The 13181-nt window shown below is 34.4% G+C and overlaps 1 protein-coding gene across 4 annotated transcripts; it reads left to right on the top strand.

Moving 5' to 3' along the window:
- Positions 1 to 1623: 1623 nt before the first annotated feature.
- On the top strand, positions 1624 to 4884 carry LOC115706312 (F-box/kelch-repeat protein At3g61590). 4 transcript variants are annotated; one of them, XM_030633921.2, is made up of 3 exons: positions 1826 to 2093; positions 3263 to 3316; positions 3397 to 4884. In XM_030633921.2, exon 3 carries the CDS (start codon positions 3430 to 3432, stop codon positions 4645 to 4647), a length of 1218 nt encoding a protein of 405 aa, XP_030489781.1. In that variant the 5' UTR covers positions 1826 to 2093; positions 3263 to 3316; positions 3397 to 3429; the 3' UTR covers positions 4648 to 4884. The 4 variants fall into 4 exon arrangements, with proteins under 4 accessions (XP_030489780.1, XP_030489781.1, XP_030489778.1 ...); XM_030633918.2 differs by having other exon boundaries at positions 1826 to 2257; XM_030633920.2 differs by lacking the exon at positions 3263 to 3316 and having other exon boundaries at positions 1624 to 2257.
- The last annotated feature ends 8297 nt before the right edge of the window (positions 4885 to 13181 follow it).

Raw genomic sequence — 13181 nt, 5'->3', positions numbered from 1 at the left:
TAGAATTAGTGATGAAAATTTGACCCGTGGGGATGGGTACCCACCCCGAATAGGATGGGAATTACTCGCCTTAATGGGTAATAGAGCAGGAATAGGGTGCAATTTTATATACTCGAAACGGATTCAAGGCAGTATTGTGGGGCTGATACTATTCACTTTATATTTGACTTAAATATATAATTTTTTAAATTTTTATATAGTTTTCTAATTATTAGGTATTATAGTTATTGATTATACTTAAAAAGTGAACTATGAATCTTTCATAATTTATTGTGTAGTAAAGACTTTTTAATAGGTAGAATATTTATTTATTTTTAGGTCACTATTTGTTTTTTTTTTATTTTAAATTACATTACATTATTATTTTTTTATTATTATTTTTTAATTTTAATAGGTATTCCCATACCCAATGACAATTGTGCTACCCTGAAATCCATTCGGATTAAATGAGATAGGAGCAGGGATGAGAGACATAAAAAAAGGGAAGACAAAATTGAGAAGTACTGTTGTCGAGTGAATTTCGCAACACCAAATTATATGATATTATTAATTGCAGAAGAAAATTTGTATGAAGAACAAGTGCGAGTATTCAACCTAGAGTGGCGAATACTCAAACTGGGAATGAGAAATGATTAACAAAAACTGGAAATAACAATGAGACAAAGAATTATAGTGGTTCAGTCATATCACGGTCTACTTAGTCCACTGTAGCAAGAGTTTCGTAGGTGTCATTTCACAGTGGATCACCCCTTTATATACAAAGCAGGTGTCCGATCAGTTATACAAGGATTGCATTCATTGTCAATCCGTTTTTACACATTGAATTATAATAATTAACTAAACAACGTTAATATTAATAAATGAATAGCAGTTACTAAGTTCATCAACATGTCTTCCAAATCTGCGAGTTGGCTTGTTCACGTTCTGATGTTAAACTCGCAAGTTTAACATTATGTTTAAGATGTCTGCGTCCTTAGATAGTCACCTTTTGTGGACATCGCATGAAGAGCTGATAGAACCCAGACATGCAAGTCTATATTGGTTTATCAAGGCTGCAGGGTTCTTAGGACCAACTCGCATTTATGGAGAGTCGATCTCCTGGTTTATACACGGACACGGGGAGGATGCTCGCATATAGTTCGATGTATGCGAGCTACTCTCTTGTCTTGAATGTGATTAGACTTCGGTCACGCTCGCTGCCTCTCGCTGATTCTATCTTAAGGGAGGTTTAAAACTTTGAGGAGTCCCTCAGGGACATCTCAGCTTTCTTTGGGAAATCTGAGTATACGTGTCCTCTAAATAGGGGTCTGGTCTCGAGTTTCTGGGTGAGAAAAATCTCACTATAACAAGTACATTCGCTTAGAGAAATGCTAAAGGACATCAGTGGTGCCTAGCACTTTCCTATGTGTCAGTATTACTATTGGTCCAACTAAGTATCAGGTCCCAAATAGTTTAATGTAATAGCTTTTAGAAAGTATCGCTAACCAAATGTCGAGAAGGTACTAGGCACCACTGGTGCCTAATAGTAATGCTCATTCGCTTATTACCCACTCAATTTCCATCAATAAATAACACATGCTGATCGTATCTTTTATAAAATGGTATAATTTTGGCGTAGCAACTACCAAGTATTTCTTTCATTTTTTTCTTGTCAAGTATTTCTTTCATTAATTACACATCACCAAGCAAAAATATAACTAGCAAGTATTACTTTCATTTGAAAAAAAAAAACTAGCAAGTATTACTCACAAAATCCACCTTTTATTAGTCGCGAGTCGTGACCATTACAGAAACAAGCTCACGCGCCTTCACGCGCCTTCGTCCTCTCTCTCTCTCTTGCCTATAGAAAGACCGCCTCCCCACACTTCATTCCCTCCTGTCGTTTTTGTTATATCGAAAAAGAAACGAAAGGAAAAAGAAACAAAACCTCTCTCTCTCTCTCTCTCTCTCTCTCTCTCTCTCTCTTCCTCTCTCTGTGAATGGTTGCTTACCCATGAATATGAGCCAAATCTAGAGCAACCTACGTTGCCTTTTCTCTGCCATTTTCATAGCCAAAATCTCTTTTCTGAGAAGTCCATTTCCTTCACCTTGAGGTTCGATAATGCTTTCTTAAGTCTGAAAAGTTGTTTCATATTCATTTTTTATATATACAAGTTTTCTCTCGGTTTCTTCTTATTCGTTGGCCTTAATCTGCCAACTTTGGACAAATCTAGACATACCCATTTGGTTACTGACTGTGGAAAACCCTTCCACCGAGGTTTGTTCTTGATGGGTACTCCTTATGGATTTTCCTTTTTTTTTTAATGGCTTGTTTTGTGTGCTATTGATCTGGTTTGGGCTTCAATCTTTGGTATTAGTTCAACTGGTTGATGCTTTTTTATTTTAAGTTTTGTGGGGTTTGATGTTTGATAGATGCTACTCATGCGCTAATCGCTCTCCACCTAACATTATTTTATTATTCTCTGTCACTAATCACTCTTAGGGTTCTTTGTTTAGGTAGTGTAATGCTGTTTCTGTTTTTAAAAAGCAGTCTTCTTTTAGTGAAATTTGTGCTTTTTTATAGGTGTATATATAAAAGTTTAGTGTTCTCGTTCTGATCAGTCTTGCTTTTTGTAGTAACAAATCAATTTGCATTTCTTCACTTTTACGATTCCAGAATTTTTTAAGTCTGCATTGTCTAGCTGCCTCATATTGCTAGGAAAGTGTTTTCTTTCTGATCATGTCCTTCGAAGATGCATGTGATCCCCATGTGCTTCTGGCTTTGCATGTTATCTCGTGTCTGCTTTGATTAATTGTTAAATTTGATATTATTTCTCATGGTTATTGACTCATTGAAAGGTATATTCTTTTACGATAATCTTTTCAGACATGACCAGTGATTAGTGATTTCTATGTTATTTTGGAAAGATTACTGGTTCATATGAGTTATCTGAGGATTGAAGTAAATAACTCATAATGTGCATAATCTTACTATTGATCTTTTAATTAGTTGAAGTTCATTAGTCTATCTAAGAAAACTTCGTTATATGTTTCATTATTTTAAGTCTAAAGGAGTAGAGACTTTTGGATAATCTTTCTCGGATAAGGAACTCTATTACCTGGATTTTCTTACTTGTTTGCCATACGATTTTGTTTGGTTTTGCTGTGCGTTTTTGGTTGAGGGGAGATCCTAATAATCATTTGATTGATTCTATGGTTTTTTCTTCGTACATTTCAATTTAATGGTCGGTTCCTAATTTCCTTAATTCTGATATGCCATCAGGTTCTAACTTTTTTCTGACCAGACCTTAGATATCATGATCTAAAGTAGTCTCAGGTGATGTTAGTTTAGTGATGTGCATTTGCTAGTCATAACGTTATTATTGCCATGTTAAATAAATTTATTTTTTTGCTCAGGTTTTCTAGTCTGGTTTCTTCTTATATTCTATTATGGAGGGAGAGACGTCGTGGATTAGCCATTGCCTCGATGACATGTCTAGAGAAATTGGGGAGCTCGATTCATACTCAGAGCTCAGTGACGAAGGCAATAAAGAAGCTAGTGGAATTTCTGTGGATTTGATCCTGCCTGATGACTTGTTAGAAAGGATTCTTGCGTATCTTCCTATAGCTAGCATCTTCAGAGCAGGTTCTGTGTGCAAAAGATGGAATGAGATTGTCAGTTCTGAAAGATTTCTGTGGAACTTTTCGCAAGTGCTATCCCAAAAGCCTTGGTATTATATGTTCACAAGCTCTAATGAAGCATTTGGTTATGCCTATGATCCCATTCTTCGAAAGTGGTATGGGATTGAACTCCCCTGCATCCGAGCACCCAATGGGGTCATTGCTTCATCATGTGGACTGGTATGCTCCATGGATAACGATGGGATAAGCGAGTTATGTGTGTGCAATCCAATCACGAGGCGGTGGAGGAAGCTGGAGGAGCCCCCTGGTTCGAGAACTTGCGAGTACAGTGCACTGGCAATTTCAGCCAACAGGGTGTCACTTGCTTACACCATCTCAATTGTGAAATCTAAGCAAATCCCAGATAATTTCTTCCAATGGGATATCTCAATCCATTTATACGAGTCTGAAACTATGATGTGGGTGACCTCTCTGACCGAAGTTTTGACAGGATGGAGAGCTGGGGATGAGAGTGTAATCTGTGATGGGGTTTTGTACTTCTTGATTTATTCGACAGGAGGTGCAGCTCTGGAAAGCCGTCATGGTTTGATTTCGTACAATCTTTCCACCCGTCATTCCCATGGTTTGCTGGCAAGGAGTTTTGTCCCCGTACCTTGTGCTCTTACCTGTGGTCGCTTGATGAACCTGAAGGAGAAACTGGTAATGGTGGGAGGAATTGGTAAACATGATCGACCCGACATAATCAAAGGAATTGGCATCTGGGTTTTGAAAGGGAAGGAGTGGCAAGAGATTGCTCGGATGCCTCATAAGTTTTTTCAAGGATTTGGCGAGTTTGATGATGTTTTTGCTAGCAGTGGCACGGATGATCTCATATACATACAGAGCTATGGAGCTCCTGCTCTTCTCATTTTTGACATGAATCAGAAACAATGGAAATGGTCACAGAAGTGCCCGGTCACAAAGAGATTCCCACTTCAGCTCTTCACTGGTTTCTGCTTTGAACCAAGGCTTGAATTTGCTCCCTAATCTATTTCTTACGTGCATATGAAAGTGGTGGTAGTGGTGATATTGATAATATCATCTAATTTTCTGTCTCATCTTTTCATTAGTGTTTAGTTATATTGAATTCTCTTTCAAAAAATTTGATACAAAATGTACTTGCAGATAAAGCTGCTCATTCATGAATCATGACTTTTAAAAATGTTGTTCTTTGCATTTTGGAAAAAAGAAAAAAAAATACCCAAGTTATTAGATGTTCGAAAAGCCGGAGGCTTGTCTAATTGAAATATATATATAAATATACATATATACATTTGTCCTGCCGTGTGTTATTTACTTTTTCAGCTGTCCTTTATATGTTTTAACAATACTTCATACATACGAAAACCTGGACTATTTGTCATTTTTTTAATACGAAAAGAACAGACAAACGTCCTTAATTTCTGTTGATCTCTTTCAATTCCAAGAAATAGTTCATCTTGATTTGGTAATCCTTCCATCTCCAGAATTGGAATCTAGAGATGGGAAGCTTTCAAAATTGAGCAAAGTTTCAATTCCAAAGTCAAAATGTGGAGATGGGCTTCCATGCTGTTGTGATTTGAGTGCATACAATGTTACTTTCCCTGTTCTGTCCCTTCTCATAGTTTCGTTTTTGTTTCTTCTACCATTAAACTCATGCCACGATAAGGTTTAATGGCCCCATAGCTGTAGTCTGTAGTAGACTTGACCTGTAGTGTACAGCCATATCTACACTTGTTCCAAATCCAAGGAATATTATTGTTTTCAGGTCTTAATCTACAGTCTTTGCACTCCACTCCAACTATACATAGTGAAAATTACAGGACATCCAATGAATTGTCTTTGTGAGAAAACAAGTGCCACTATATATTGAAACTAGTTTAACATAGTTAATCTATAAAGATTATGAATCATCTTTAGCTAATATTTTAAATGGTGTGATGAAGAAATACTAGGATTAGAAGATTCATTGTGAGTATCATTATTTCTGGTTTTAATATTATATAACTTGAGGGGGTTAACCTAGTGTTAGTTGGTCTGATGAGTTATATTTTAGCACTAGGTTTGGCTGCTGCAATGTGTGGGTTGGTGGAGAAGTGATGAGGTCCACACTTGTGCTTTAAACCAAGTGGATTTTGCTTGGTGGAGATGTGACATTTAAAGATCATGTAACAGCTTTTCCAAAATAGCTGTCACCTTAAACAAATTAAATAAAAATAAATTATATTAAAAATACAAGTACCCACCTCCATTACTATTATTTATAAGGTAATTTAATAGTATACTAACTAAATTAATTCTTTCTATATACTATTTATAGTAAATGGCGGCAAAACTCCCAATACTTTCGTTTTGGTTTCATTAAACCCCCACAACCCAAATTTCTGCGGGTAAACCCCCAAACCCACTATTCTATTAGCAATTTACTCTTTCTGCCTAAATTTAGCTGTTAAGTGCCAGATTGGCTTGTCCACGTGGACACAATATACACGTGGCACAATTTTATTGGTCCACGTAAATAATTATATTAAAAAAATTAAAAAATTAAAAAAAATTAAAAAAATTAAAAATAAAGAATTAAATATTTTTTTTTCTTTTCTTTCTTTTTCTTTCTCTTTCTTTTTTTTTTTCTTTCTTTTTCTTCTTCTTCTTCAGTGCGATTCTCTCTCTCTCTCTCTCTCTCTCTCTCTCTCTCTCTCTCTCTCTCTCTCTCTCTCTCTCTCTCTCTAATATGCAGAAGCAACATCGACAGAACACCGCCCAAACCACCGCCCACTTCCTCCGCCCAGACCACCGCCAAGACCACCACATCTGCCCACCACCATCAAAACCACATCTACACACCACAACAATCACTGAAACCTCTTTTCATATCCAAACGAAACCCCACATCTCAGATCCAAACACATCAAAAGACCTAAACACCTACCATCGGGTCCCAATTCCATACAAACAATCAAACACAAAAAACAATACAAAGATTTCAAATTTCAGCTCCCCTCCGAACTATTTTCCCTCTACCAGTCACCCTGAACCGCTTAGCCAAAGCCTAATACAAAAAAACAATACAAAGATTTCAAATTTCATTCAATATCTTCATTTTCCCACATTTTCTCACGAACCAAACAGAACCCAATTCGCTAACCAACCCAGAAAAAAATTATGATCATAATTACTAGAGAAGAAAGAAATTTACCTTGTGGGTTTTCATTTTGTAGCCTTTGGCAGCAACTGTGAGAGAGCACGGGGAAAGGGGCGAGTCGAACAGAGGGGGAATCAAGCCCCAGATCCTTAACCGGATCCCAAACTCCAGGCCGTTCTTGAGGACGACCTCTCCGTCCGTTGCGCCAATGGCGAGGGATCAACCCACCCCCAAATCTCGATCGCCTGCTGCTTCCATCTCCGGCACTGGTGGTGTTCGGCCACCTGCATTGTCACCCCGGGCGTCAATGGCGAGGGATCAACCCACCCTCAAATCTCGTTCGAAGATCATCATCATCATCATCATCAAAACCCGAGAGAGAGAGAGAGAGAGAGAGAGAGAGAGAGAGAGAGAGAGAGAGAGAGAGAGAGAGAGAGAGAGAGAGAGAGAGAGAGAGAGAGAGAGAGAGAGAGAGAGAGAGAGAGAGAGAGAGAGAGAGAGAGAGAGAGAGAGAGAGACGGGAGCGAGAGAGAGAAAGACAAGGAAGAAGGAGATGTCTTGGGGTTTTCAAACGGAAAGAAAAGAAAAAAAAAAGAAAGAAAAAGAAAAAGAAATAAAGGAAAAAAGAAAGAAAAAAAAATTATTTATTTTTTATTTATAATTTTTTTAATTTTTTTTAATTTTATTTTAATTTTTTAATTTTTTTTAATATAATTATTTACGTGGACCAATAAAATTGTGCCACGTGTATATTGTGTCCACGTGGACAAGCCAACCTGGTACTTAACAGCTAAATTTAGGCGGAAAGGGCTAACAGAATAGTAGTTTTAGGGGTTTACCCGCAGAAATTTGGGTTGTGGGGGTTTAATGAAACCAAACCGAAAGTATTGGGTGTTTTGCCGCCATTTACCCTACTATTTATTTATTTTGACATTTAAAAGAGTTTTGTATTTATAATTTTTTTTTTATAATTATATATATTGTAGTTATTTAGTATTACTTGAAAATTTTTAAAAAATTTAAATATTTTACAATGTCGAAAATAAATTTAATATTTTATTGTACGCATGATAAATAATTGTTTAAATTTTATTTTCAACACTGTAAACTATTTAAATTTTTTTAAAAATTTATAAATAGTTTTTTTTTTTAAAAAATACAACATACACGAGGATAAAAAAAATTAAACTAAAATATTTTCTTTTTAAACTGAAACAAATAAAAATAAATCAAAAAGACCTTAGAATATAATGATAATTTTTCCTTATTTATATGTATATTCAGTGGAGATTTGAAGGAGTTTACATTAGAGTATACCAAAGTGTAATAAAATAAAACATCAATCTCAAATTATGAGAAAAAAATATACTAATTTTTTCTTTTTTTTTGCACCTAATGGTTCACAAGGGACCTAACTCTTGGAGCATAAACTAGAAACCTACTTTTAAGTTCTACCAATATTTGAAAAAGAAAAGGAAAAATGGCATTCTGCTTTTACTTGTCTTTTACATAATGTGCTACTTTTATTAAGAAAATGGATACTCGGATATGCAATTTTAAAAGTAATGATTACTCAATCATGTAATCACAGATCTTCTTCTTCTCTAAAAATTGAATGGAGACCTCAATTTGATGATTGGGATAAATATTGAAAACAACTGGAAAAAACACTCGTGAAGAAGTAAACACAAGTTTGATGAAACTGAAATATAATTTGCTAGTTTTGGATGTGTTGATTTAATTTTGAAAGCATATAACTTGAGAGTAATTTTTATGAATGATATTTGGAATAATCTTTCATTTCATCTATGGTACATTAATTGTTAAATATGTTTTTCCTTCTCAATTATGAGCCTAAAATGATTCCGGTAGCCCATAACTTTCTAGCAATTAAAAAAGAGGTGATATATCAATTACATTATTTGATTTCAGCATTTAAGAAAAATAATGAGTTTGTTATCAATTTGGTGTCCATACCAAATTAAATTACTTATCAATGGACATTATATATATTTTTTGAATGAAAAGTAAACTTTATCACTTAATACTTAAAGCAATCGTTCAAAAGAATAGATAAAAGGTTTAAAAGAGCATACTCCCCCGTAAATATATGATTAACAAACAATTAAGATTGTTAAATTATATAATATGCGTATCTCAGTTAGTAGACTGTTTAACAAATATTAAATTAACACTTCTCAAACATCCAAACAACCCCTTACAATAATCTTATATCACTAAACAAAAGGTAAATAATAATTTTGCAGAACTAAATATTGATTGAATTGCCACAAGATTATCTGTTTCAATGACATTATTTTTAGCTCTTCTATTGATGACAAATCAATTATATGTTGGCAGCTCCAAGAGAACAACAAAAATTATAAAAGAAATAAATTTGTTGTTATTAATTTTTTTTAAAAAAATATTACAAATAAAAATGATGTATTATTCTTTTAAGCAATGAAAATTTTATTTATTGAGAACAATCATAATGTTTTACAAAATATTTTAAAAGAACTAATAATATTTACTAACGAAACAAGTTATTTGTTTATCTTAAGAGTATGCCCAATTAATTTATGAATACATAATACATATTAAAAACACTTATAAATCTAAAAATAAACTTATTACAACCTCTAATAATGATCTTATTAGAACAAAAATTTCTCGTGACAAAAGCAATCATAGTTGATAAAAAAATTAATGTAACCAAGTGACAAGTTCAAATCTAATGACATCATCAATGTCACACATTCAACTTGAAAAAACTTAGTTGTTTAACTTTATAACTTAGAAATTATTTTCACTTTTTAGAAATAAAAAATGTCTTTTACAACCTAATATGAGGTGTTTGTCAAACAAAATTAAAAACAGTTATTGTGTTGAAAAAAAAAATAGAAAATATCATAATGTTATTTTTTTTTTATTTCAAAAACTTTTTTTTTCTAATATATATATATATTTACATTTTTCCTCACATTCCCGAGTTTGAGGACAGAAATGGATCTGAGTTTGGGTTTGGGATCGAGTTTAGATTAGGGCTGGGGATGGGGACATGTCTAAGGCCGAGGCTGGCGTTTGGGTTCGAAGTCCGAGTTCGAGGTCGGGGTGCGGGTCTGGGTTTGGGGTTTAAAGGCCAAGTCTGAGGTTCAGGTACAGGTCGGATCCAAACAGGGCCAGTCCTGGGCATAGGCAGGCTTTGCCCGCGCCTAGGGCCCACTCATTTTAGGGGCTCAAATCAAAAAATTACCTTTTAAAAAATGTACATATTTTTTTAAAAATACTATTAGGTCTCGCGCTGGTATCTAGGGTCTGGGTCTGGAGTTTGGGTTCGGGACGACGTCTAGGGTTTGGGTTCCAAGTATGTGTGTAGGCCAGGCTTCGGGGTGGCACATCATATTCATGGGTCGTGTTCGTGTCGTGTCAAAACTTAGATATTTTAAGCAAATGTCAAACCCAAACCCGACTCATTTATTAATTGTGGCAAAAACTTAAACTAAAACCAAGTATGTTTATAAACGAGTTGACCTAACCCGACTCATTTAGGTATTTGATAATTATTAAATTAAAATTGGTATTTAAATAATTAGATGTGATAAGTGTTAAAATTGAAAAAGACACATTGTTTCACTAAGTTGAAATAAAGTGACAAATATCTAACTCTATGGCTCATAGGGAATTCGACCATGGATTGGTTTTTAGGCCCAATTATCTTTTGATTTTATGCCTATCTCATCTAACCTAAACTTAGTGTGAAGGCCATAAATAGAAAGAGAGTTTTGTCAAATAGGATTCTAAGTGATTCAACCCTAGATCTCACAAGCCCACACAAATCAAGAAGACACTCAGACATTTGTAGAAGATTGTGAAGAACGATTGCTTATCGGGGTTAAGGAAAGCTATCCAGGTTCAGTACTTGGTGATACTTTGCTATAGAAAAGATTCGAGTGTTAGATTATTGAACGGAATGAGTCATTATACTCCGCTGTCATTAATGTAAGTAATCCTACTTTTAGGTGTTTATTTATAGTTTTATGCATTTCATATTTTACGATGTTAGATTTATTATTTATTATCAAACATACATGTTAGTTAATTGAGATCTTGATAAAATAAGTTCTAATAATAACATATTTAACCGTGTGTTAAACGTGTTATTTTTGGATTTGTGTCATGACACGTTTATTAAACGCGTTATTGTGCCGTGTCGTGTGACTTGCTAAGTAATCGTGTCATGTTTATATTTGGGGTCTTGACACAATTAATAATCATGTCATGTTCGTACTCACTATAATGTTATGTCATAAATGTGTTAATACAAACACGACAGAATGACACCAATTGCTAGCTCTCCTACCAACAAAGTTAGACAATTACAAGGGTAATTTTTCTTACTGGCATTCATATGATATGTTTATACAAGAGTATAATTTTGTTACGGTTACTCTATTAAATGTTTTGACTTATTGACACATGTCAACTTCTTATTGATCCAAATTTATTGAGTGGACTAATGAAGAGCGACCACTAAATCAACATTTAACAAGATTATTAAAGCAACAGTGTACATAATCAATTTTTGACTAATATTTATGTAACACGGTAGATTGAAATTTCCTTGAGAATCTTTGGCTCTTTGTTTCTCTTCTCGATTCATTGAAGGATCATCACTTATGTAAGAGGTACGTTTTATTCTCCCACAATGAATGATAGAATGCAAGGTGAATTTTTAAGGAAAAAAGGTTTCCACAAAGGGATTCCGTTTCTCATCTTTTGTTTGTTTTGGTTATAGATTACCTTACTCGAGTTTTACATAAGGCTGCCCATAATCCTTAATTTGCAAATGATCTAATTGTTGAAATATTCTACAAATCAATTAGTGATTTCTAAATCAATTAGTGATTTCTAAATCAATTGTAGTCAATTAGTATATTCTATTTTTAGTACAAAAGTCCTATAAATTGTATCCCTTTTTCATTGAATAAAATAAGAAAAAAAATCATTTCATCACATGGTACCAGAGCAGGAAGAAAATCCTGTTAGAAAAAAAAAGAGAAAAGAAATACAGTTACAAACCCAGTTTTTTTTTTTTTTTCAGCCAATCCATTGTCCAAACCCACCAAAATCATATATATATATAATATATATATATATAATCTCTATTTCTATTTCTCTACCAACGTTGCATCCCACAGTGTTGTGCCAGAGCATCAAATTAAAGGAAATAAAAGGAGAGTTTGTTCAGTATATATATATATTTATCTTTATTTAAACATTTGGCTTTGATTGATTATATGAGTTTGGACTTAGTTTTTTTTTTTTTTCATACTTGGTGCTTTGTTTGAAGTGTGCGTGCTCCTCTTATAATACCTTACTCTAATATATATATATATACTCACGTATACCTTTATATACATATATATATTTTTAAATAAAAAAAAAAAAGACAATCCAACAAAGTGATACTAAATCAGCCCCATGTCTATTCTTATTCCCGAAAGTCCATTTAATATTGGCATTCTTCTTACCGAGACAAATTATGATGTATGGTCTCAACTTATGGAGATGCACATTGCCGAAAGAGAGAAACTCACATACATTATGGGCAAAGTGGAACCTCCCGCTACATCAGACAAAGGCTATGAAAAATGGCAAGCTGAAAATCAGAAAGTGAAACGTTGGCTTTTAATGTCTATGTCTCCTGATATCATGAAGCGATATCTTCGTTTACCAACTGCTCGTGAAATTTGGAGTAGTCTTTCTAAAACTTTCTATGATAGCAATGATGAGATGCAGGTCTATACTTTGAATTTGAAAGCTTTCTCAGCCAAGCAAGGTACCAAAATATTATTTGTTTATTATGGGGAGCTAACAGAAATATTTCAAGAACTAGATCATCGAGATACAGTGGCCATGAAGGATCCTGATGATGTTACGGCATACCAGAAGTCCATTGAGCGAATTCGAGTTCACATATTTCTCGCAGGGCTTGATAAAAGTTTTGACCATCTTCGACGTGAGATTCTGCGACAAACACCTCGACCAAGTTTAGAAGAGTGTTATGCCATGGTCCGCCGCGAAGACTTACGGTTCATAACTTTCAATGAAGAGAATACCAAAACTGACGCTTCCGCTATGCTCTCTTATCGGCAGCCCACCAACTCAAAGAAGACCACTGTTGATAAAGCCTCATTGAAATGTACTCACTGCAATCAAACAGGCCATACAAAAAATCGTTGCTTTGAGTTAATTGGATATCCGGACTGGTGGGATCCCACTCGACATCGAAATGCTAAGAGACCATCTACAACAGCAATTGCCAAAACAAAAGAAGATGTTGGTCCATCTACGTCATCAGCACTAACCACCACCACCACAGAAGAAGGTAAAAAAG

This window comes from Cannabis sativa, chromosome 1 (genome assembly GCF_029168945.1).
Source record: "Cannabis sativa cultivar Pink pepper isolate KNU-18-1 chromosome 1, ASM2916894v1, whole genome shotgun sequence".
Lineage (NCBI taxonomy): Eukaryota > Viridiplantae > Streptophyta > Magnoliopsida > Rosales > Cannabaceae > Cannabis > Cannabis sativa.
The sequence above is the reverse complement of the archived record's forward strand: the minus strand, read 5'-3'. Positions and strand labels throughout refer to the sequence as shown.

Bases quoted from the DNA above. Each gene is read 5' to 3' on its own strand.
- LOC115706312 (XM_030633920.2), top strand. From the start codon at position 3,430: ATGGAGGGAGAGACGTCGTGGATTAGCCATTGCCTCGATGACATGTCT.